This window comes from Cyprinodon variegatus, unplaced genomic scaffold (genome assembly GCF_000732505.1).
Source record: "Cyprinodon variegatus isolate N-32 unplaced genomic scaffold, C_variegatus-1.0 Scaffold159, whole genome shotgun sequence".
Taxonomy (NCBI): Eukaryota; Metazoa; Chordata; class Actinopteri; order Cyprinodontiformes; family Cyprinodontidae; genus Cyprinodon; species Cyprinodon variegatus.
Window position 1 is genome coordinate 1022271 of NW_015150612.1, and position 9460 is coordinate 1031730.

At 39.1% G+C, this 9460-nt stretch overlaps 1 protein-coding gene across 1 annotated transcript in view; it reads left to right on the forward strand.

Annotated features, from left to right (window-relative positions):
* LOC107086704 (tyrosine-protein phosphatase non-receptor type 11-like) overlaps positions 1–9460 on the forward strand; it is an 82817-nt gene that overhangs the window by 45192 nt on the left and 28165 nt on the right. Inside the window, exon 3 of the mRNA XM_015377820.1 lies at positions 7810–8004. Within this exon, the coding sequence (XP_015233306.1) occupies positions 7810–8004 (195 nt within the window). The remainder of the gene's footprint in view (positions 1–7809; positions 8005–9460) is intronic.

The following is a 9460-nucleotide window of genomic DNA, read 5'->3' on the forward strand; positions in this document are numbered from 1 at the left end:
AAGATTTTTTTTAAGAAGGGCAATGCTATACCTCCTCATCCCCCCTCAACTCGAGTTCGGTTGACAGAGCTGAAAACATGATAGCTTCGGCCTGTTTTTCATACTTGATTAAAGAATACCTGGATTGCACTGAAGGGTCATTAGAAACATCTATTAAAGTAATATTAGAACCTTCCTGCATCAGCTAGAACACCACAGATGGAAGGAAAGCCCACCCTTTAGGGGTTAAAGAAGCATCTTAAGTCCAATAAAAAGTCCTGGTGCTAAATCACAGCTATAGCTCAATGTTGACTGGTTTGGTTTATTCAGTGGTCAGCTTGGCACCACATCATTATTGACTTCACTGTCTAGGGAACGGCTGAAAATCCATCAGATTTTTTTTTTCTATAAAGATGTTAAATCCTCCCTGCGTTATATTTTAGATTTATGTGGAGGATTAAAGTGCAGGCAGATAGTTTAACCACATTACTCATCTCAGTATCCCCGGCAATAATAAAATATAATCTTTTTTAGATGTGGAAATCTCAAATCCAAACAGCTGTTATGAGCAGTGCATTAACCCTGTCTGTGATGTTTAAACAAACAGCTGAAAAACGAGACAGCGAGCTCATGTTATTTCACCGCTAATCCGACCTTTCATTAATGTCGAAGCTCAGTGGTTTTAGCTCAGATTAGGCAGATTATCAACAGAGCTAACTGTGGGTTTTTGGGCTCGGTGGTTAAAACATTTTGATTGGCTGTCGTTTATCATGGCCCCCTCCTTTGGGTAACTTCCTCTGATCCAGCTTAGATGTTGTGCTCAGATGGTATCACTTTTATGGTGCCTGAGGGCTTGCAACTGTAAAAACAGCTCATCTGCAGACCTTAGTCCTAACGATGATCTATGGAGGAAACATAGGAGTAAAGAAACATGAACGATTTAGAGATAAAGAGGAGTCAACCAAAATTCCTGGGTGGGTGAACTTCAGCTCATCTTTATGTACAGCATTTTTCCTCTTAGCTAATTGATTTTTTTATTTTCACGATTAAGATTAAACTGCCGAAACCACTGGAGATTGATCACTTTCAACCTAACTTTGCAAGCTTGTGAAGTTGGCTTTTGACAAAAAACCTTATCTCGCAAATGTAGGCTCATCTTAAACAGGAAGACAAACATGCATGGGTGATCGTAATGCACTGTTATGTACTGTATTATATTATGTATGTAAGACGGGGAGTGTGCTGCAGCATTGAGGATAGAAGTTGGTCAAAGTTTTGGCTTCCAGTTAAAATTCGCTCTTGGCGTTCAGTGTTGCCAGTCTGTTTAGGTTCTAGAGAAGTTAGAAACTTTCTCAGACAATTAGTTTTCATGTTGTACTATAAATAAAGACATAATATGATAACATGCCAATCATAAACATATTCATCGGTTAGTAGTACAGATGGTAGTGGTACAATGTAGTTCAAAGTATTCTTAAACTACTTTATGACTAAATTTGTTTTGCGTGTTAGAAGCTTTACATGCAAAGTCTATGCAGGACGCACATCAGGGGGAGTCAAGAGGTCCTGCGCTGCTCAAAGCATTTTAAGCTTTAGGCACGGTGCGTTGTGAGCTTTTAGGCCTTGACCGGCTTAAGCACATCCAAAATTGCAACAATGGAGTTGAAAAATGAGAACTGTCAGATGCCTTTATAGACACTTTGCTTGCTGCACGTTGCGGGCCTCAAAAACGCTCTGAACATACATCCAACCTTAATGTGGACAAATGTCCAAGATGATGCGTTGGGACACCATTTTGACGCTAAAAATAGAATTCAATTCAATTGTCATTACACTTACAGTACAAAGCAATGAAATGTAGTTTGCATCTATCCAGAAGTGATATACAGGATATTTATTTACATGACTATGAATGTATGGACTATAAATGGTATTTATAAACAGAAAGTAATTGTAAGAGGCTATAAAATAAATAAATATGGAAGCTACATACAGATTAAACAGGAAAGTTAGGATATTAATTATATATATAATATATAAATAATGACAGATAATAGATAAAAAAATGTGTTCCTTGAAAACGCAGCATCATTTTTAGAGTGTTTCTTTTGGTACAGTCACAATCTTTTGTGAGTTTTTTTGGAATTTATTATGACAGGTAAACACAAAGTGGATCAAAACATGATTGGATGAAAATGACAAAAAGTGTTTCTTGTTTAATCTGCGTAACGTGTTGTGCATCCATGGTAATGAACTGGTGACCCTAAAAGGTTGAAGGCAGTAAACCTCTCATCGTAAATTCAGGTTTTTTGCTAATTACTCAAAAGTTTGTTAGAGAAGTGAGCAAACAGCATTATGACAACCAAGAAACAGCAGGCAGGTCAGAGAGAACGATCCAAACAGGGGTGAGCAAGGTTAGGGGTCTGTGAAGTTGTGGAGAAACGGAGATTCTTGCAAGAGAAATTTCAACTTTATTCTACGTCCTTAGACGGAGAGAAAAGCTCTGACTGCGGCAAACCCAGCACACACATTTATACTATATAAATCCCAACACACTCTCCCTTGGGACCATCCCAACCCATAAAGAACTTCCTCACAAACAAACATTTGGAGGGAAACAACTTCAGTTCATCAAGGACATACATTTTTCATTAGCCAGATAAACACTCAGAACAGGTGTCTTCTGTTCATGGAATGATAGGAAACTTTAAACACTTATCTTTTATCACTCCTAGCCTTCCTTTCACCCCAATTAAGCAGAGGAAAAACACACTTCCACAGGTCATAAAGCGATATCTTAAGCTATCATCTAAAGATATAAGGACACAAATGAAAACCTGAGAAACATGGCCGTACTCTTAAAGTGACAGCATTAGTCAGAGAACTGGTCTACGCCCTCAATCCTGCAGAATTAAGAAATTTGTTCCTGTTCTTGAAATGGTGAAAGCAAGAAAAATCTGCTTTCATTGTGGCTAACACTACGTCTGCAAAAAAAAAAAAGAACAAACACACAATGGAAGAAGTGGCATGTTTTGATTGATAAAGGAGGAGATGGATGCAGCCTTTCATATTTTCCCACTCCCTCGGTCAGCAGCTCCTCAGAGCTATCATTACATCACAATGTAATGGGGACCAGGAGTCCCATAAAATATGATTATTGATTTTGTGTTATGTGGTATTAAGTGGGAACAAATAGTTGGGTTGTTTGAGTTCTTTATTGTAGTTTTGTTTGGACATTTATGCATGCATTGTTGCAGAAGAACTGGCCATCCTGCCTCTGGAAAGAAGTGTAAACATTAATGTAAACTATTTTTCCTTAGTTTATCTTTATGTTAAGTTAAAGTACCTGCCTTTTCCTGGTTTGGCTCCTCAGCAGGGCGTGGCAGCAAAGTGCTGGAATGCACTTGAAGCGAACCAAAAAGGCCAAGAGGTTAATTTTAGAAGAGTTTTGTTAAATTCGATGGGGCTTTTTCTGATTTACTTTAGATTTGTTTAATTGTATTGAATTCTATGTATGTAAATTTTGCTCTGGGTGTATAGTTTATTGTTTTGGTGTAGGTTTGTATGTAAATTAATTTAGCTTCTTTTTCTTAATAATCCCTTTTCATAGTTCCTTTCTTCATGTCACCTGAATTGAGTTTGGTATAACATGCTGTTTGTTGACATGCTTTCTTAGTTTGAGAATGTGTTGGTGTGCACAAGCTGGAGTTCAAACTTCCGCTTTGTCTTCAATTTAATTCAATTTAATTCAGTTTATTTCTATAGCACCAATTCACAACACAAGTCATGTCAAGGCACTTTACTGTTCACCAGATCATCCAGTCAAATTGATTCAAAGTTTTCTATCTAAGGAAACCCAGTTGATTGTATTGATGCAATCCCTCACACTAAGCATGCTTGTAGCGACAGTGGAGAGGAAAAACTCCCTTTTAACATGAAGAAACCTCCAGCAGAACCAGGCTCAGTGTGAGCCTCTCCATTAAATATTGGTTCTCTCCCGGTCAAGCTGACACAGTTAAATTTTTTTTATTGTGTATATTTTCATATTCAGAACAAAGGGTGAATTTCCAACCAGAAAAAAAAGGTGAAAAACATCTCTGTTTCTGCATAATTTTTTTCGTAGAAACAACAACCCCCTAAAGACGTGTTTGTTGGAAATTTAGCTAAACCTGGTTCTAGAAAGCAAAGAATCAGGGAGTCTGAATGCAAAAGCCTGCCAGATCTATCATGTTTCTTACTTTTACTTCAAAATTATGCACTGATTTGTGTTCACAAAAATCCTCACTAGAATATATTGAGGCCTTAGGCAGTGTGAAAAAATTTGAAAAATGTCACGAGGTATGAACACTTTAGCAAGTATCTATAAAAAAATGAAAACATGTTATTAAAGAAATGTTCAAATTTTCTACACAGTATCATTAATATATCCCGATATATGCACTTATATCTGTAATGGGACGACTTATACTAAAATCAATGGTGCGCTGACCTCCCAGAATTTTTAACTGCAATAAATCCATAAAGGTTATCAGTTTGTCAAAGTGGGAGAGCAGGGGAGAGAAGGGGAATCTAATAGGATATGTTTGCCTCATTCCAGAGTTAATGGTGTTAAACTCCATAGGAAAGAGGGGGCTTTGACCTGAGAGCAGAGGAGGGGCCTGTAACAGGGCCATAGACCTGTGGCAACCTGCCAACAGCCACTAATAGAGCCATAAAGCAATTACCAGGAAACACAAGGAGAGACGAATGGGGAATGAGGGAGAGATGCATTATGGGACAAATAAATACAAGAATGGATGGGAAGATTTATTGTGTTCTTAGTGTGAAGAAGGAGAGAGAAAAAAACCTATGAAGACTGCAGCGAAATAGGTCATTTGATATTACCATTAGCTGCTGATCAGTTAGAGAGATAGGACTGACAGCCTAGCTGCGCTCTCTTGGGGTTTCTCAGTCTGTTTTCTTGAGATTTTTCTATGTTTTTGTACATAAAAATTAATTCATTTTATTTTCTAGCAAAATGTTGAAGCACAAGCTGAAAAATGGGGAATAAAAAAAAAGGAATGCATTAAAGTGTGAGCTGTAGAGCAGCTTCTCTTTGCTGTTTTGCTTTCAGGCACATATCTTATGGATCAGAGGAATGTTTAGGTCTGTGTGGAGATGTGAATACCTATTCAAGGGGGTGAGAGTAGTTTAGATATGTAAAGCGCTCCCTTAATGTTGCACGGCTTATCAGATTTATGCTCACTCTCTACAAAGGTGCAGCAATCATGGCTCATGAGTAAAAAAAAAAAAAAAAAAAGAGACTAATCTTAGCTACAGTGCCTTCAAGACATTTTCTAAAATGAATCCCTTTGAAGACACTAATGTATGTATTCATTGTTTCTTTTCCTTCAAATACTGCAAGCAGGGTTTTAATTGTGTTTGTTGGACAAAGGTCCTCTCTTCTGCTTAAAGCAGATTAGTTGTCATGAAAACTGTGTTTTGCATCTGAGCTGTGGACATTTCCGGCTCCTCCAGAGTTACAGTGTAGTCAATTCTTATAGTGCCATCCTTTAATAATAATAATCATTGAGCTTTATTAATCTCACATTGGAGAAATTTACCTGTGCATTGGTAAATTTGTACTGATTTATACTCAGAAACCAGGTCGTCTGCATGTGTGTTAACGCAGATGTCCCCCAGCCCTCTCTGCAGACACTTTGGTGCACCTCTCCAAATTTTAGGTGACCGCAGACAGGAGGCCTCTGATTAGTCAAATCTGCATCTGCTCTACTCTATACATATTTTCTGCTTGGTACCTTACTGCCTTGTTTTGTTTGTATGACCGCCATTGTGAAAAACGACTCGTGAAGATGGACCAGTTAGAAGAGCGAGGTGCGCAACAACGCTGGGACCCTTTTTCCACCTGGATCCCCAATCTTTTTCATCCTCATGTCCCTCCGTTGTGGCACAACCTTGCCCCCACTTCCTCACCTCCTTGCCCGTATCTAGACCCACAGCTAGTTCCTGATTGTCCCTCTTGCGTTGTGGCGTGGCATAACATAGAGCAGACCACGCTTCAATTCTGGCATACATCAAAAATAGCTGCGACTGTGCGACACACTGCTGCGGGAGGATAACCAGCTTTTAATGGTCATGCTCAGAGACCCAGAGTGGCAGTCTGTGGGAGTGGGGCTCGAAATAAGAACCTCAGGATTCCAAGTTCTATGCCGTAACCACTAAGCCGCCACTCCCCAAATGTAAGGAAAATCCCTTTATTGTCCCACAATGGGGAAATTCACTCTCTGCTTTTGACCGATCCCCATGGGGAGCAGTGAACTGCCATTGTGCGGCACCTTGGGAGCAGTGTGGGGTTAAAGGTTTTGCTCAGGAACCCAGAGTTCAGGCTGTGGGGTTCAAACCGGATACTTGCAACCTTCTCAAAGCACAAGTGCACTGCTCTAACCACTAGGTCAACACTCCCCCAACTTGCTTGTCATGGTGGGCGTTCTCGTGTTCCATGCCCTTTATTATTTTAGATAATGTATGGAATCAGAATCCTGCCAAAAGTGCAGACACATGATAAATACCCATATAGGCATCTGTATTTAAAACACAAACAGTAACAACATGCAGCCACTGAAACAGAATAGCTGTGGCTACATTTAAAGGGGAATAAATTTTTTAATTTGTTTTTATTTTTATTTTACGTTATTACATCATGTTCTACTCACCCATATGAGTCTTGTGTCATTTGGAGACGTTCTGAAGATATTCCATTAGGTTATATCCAAGTAACATCTTCCTATGGGCAACAACTTGAAGGCACAAACTAAACTGTTCATAATGTATTCTTTATGGTACGCCAGCATTCATAACATGTAACGTCATCCGCGCATGCAGACATCTTCCGGGCATGTGAGAAAACTAGTAGCAGTTCAGCGAAAAGGATGAATGAACGGTAGCTGGCGCTCGTGGATGACGTCATACACACTCCGCTTTGTTTTAAAAAAAAAATGTAAATATAAAAAATATAATCGCGGATGTCTGGGGGACAGTAATTCGCCTATATGTTATGAATGCTGGCGTACCATAAAGAATAAATTATAAACAGTTTAGTTTGTTCCTTCAAGCCATTGCCCATAGGAAGACGTTACTTGGATATAATTTAACCGAATATCTTCAAAACGGCTCCAAATGACACTAAACTCATATGGGTGAGTAGAACATGATGTGAAACATAAAATCAAGGGCCCAATCTAAAAAAAAAAAAAAAGTGGCGTTCCCCTTTAATATAAGAAGACTATTTGCTAGTTAGGTGACTGGTCACACTGGGTTGTATTTAGGTGAGGGGTTATACCAAATGCATACAACCCATTTTATGTTTTAAAAGAGAAAAACCTTTTAACGTTTCCCTTTTAATTATATGTAGCATCTAATTTCCTGTGTTTATGAATTTGCTTAGAAGTCCTCAAATACAAGTAATTCGCTAAAAATATGAGGAAAATTAGATTATATAACAGTCTAAAATGATATGACGTGATCTGCTTGTTCTGGAAGGAGGAGCAGATGGCTTGATAAGTTGGACGTGTTCATATAATGTGTTCGTGTGTTTTTTCTGCTCAGCGGGTGTGGGCGAAGTCTTGATTTTCTTTGTGTGAGCCTATACTGCATGGGCATGTGTGTGGGTGGCTGTTTGTGTCTGTGAGGTACTTTTTTTTTTTTTTTTGCATTTCTGCTGGGTAACTGTGAAAAAAAGGGAAAAATGTGAAGAGAAAAATACTCCTTTTAGGCCATTTCATCGCTCTTCCAATGCAAATCATCAGTTCTGATTTTTTTTGTCCTCCTCAGGCGCAACAATGAGGTGACCCACATTAAGATCCAGAACTCTGGAGACTACTATGACCTGTACGGAGGCGAGAAGTTCGCCACGCTAGCCGAGCTTGTGCAGTATTACACTGAACAGCAGGACCTACTGCGCGAGAGAAACGGCCATGTCATCGAGCTGAAGTATCCGCTCAACTGCAAGGATCCGACCTCTGAGAGGTAGAGTCAAACCCTCGCCATCCAAACCATCACATTTCCATAAAGCAACACTCCTCACTTGGTGATTAGAATCAGGAACAGTTGTAAATGCAGATCTGTGTGATTTAATCTGCACGTTTCATGAATACTGAGTGTGAGTAGGAGAGAGTTGATGCCTGACGGCACAGAGATAATCAAATGAATTCAAGTTGAATGTCCAACAGAAAGCAGCTTTATCGCTGTAGAACCCAAGCAAACTATGGTTTGATTATTGAAATACCAACATACTTTGCAAAAGAAATCAGGGTGTTGTATTCTACCAAAACAAAATATTAAAACTGGGCAGATGATCTCAACTGGAGAAGAAGTTTAAGGCTGTAATTTTAATCATGTATTTTATGAGGAAAACCATGAGAAGGCAGCAACAAGGTAAACTACAACCAAACAGCAACAGAAAACTAGTCTGACCAGCCAGACTGAATCACATTGGGGCTAAGGTTGTTCATAAAAAGAAAAACCGGACAACTCATGTGCGTGCCAGCTGACCCGATTGCCTTTACCCCTCCTGGGGTGGTGATTTTTTTTTAGCCCCCCTTTGTGTGTGAAATTATTTTTCTTAACTATTTGACACAAATCTGCTTTGAAATAGATGAACATTTGCGAGTTACATGAACACATGGAAAACAAATTATTAACCAGCAATTCACTTTAATGCAAAATAACAAATTATGCTTAAACATAAGCCTGTCCTGCTTACCTTCATACTGTAAAAATAAATATATATTCATTTTTTTGTGCCTTGAACATATTTGTGCCTTAAATGCAACAACTGTAGGCTACAGTTGTAAAATAAAAAAAATAAAAACATTAGCTAAATGCTACATTATGTGGCGATAACCTACTTTTTCCACTTGTATTCCCTCTGAGCTCTTGGATCGTACATGAGACACGCTAACCGCTGTGCCACAGGAGCACGCCCGTCTGATTGGTTTTAACCTGATGACGTCGACCTTGTTCATCCCGCCTTTGAAACCGAGCTCTACCAGCTCTTTACCACACTGATAGAGTGAAACATACAGGGGGAAGAAAATTCTGCTAAAAGGCACATTGCTTATTTCACTGATAAAAACGAGCCACAGCAATGAATTAGAGCATAATGATTTTAAGTCAATATCTCAGGGTCAAAAGAACAGAGTTATGACCTTTACCAAAACCCCATGAGACAGCACCTAAAATACACATGCAGGTATACAAAGCAAGGCCAAATACCACATATTCCATATCTATTCAGGGATGGAAGGGTCTTAAAAAAGGGGGAATGGCTTCTAGGTTCATACTGGTGAAACAAGTGGCAGCTAACTAAGCAGAAGTTAAAAAGATCAACCTTGTCTATCCCATCCTATTAGGATAGAGTGTTAATGAGACTACAGCTACTCTCAGCAGGTATTTTGGCCCACTCCTCATTAGCAAACTGGTC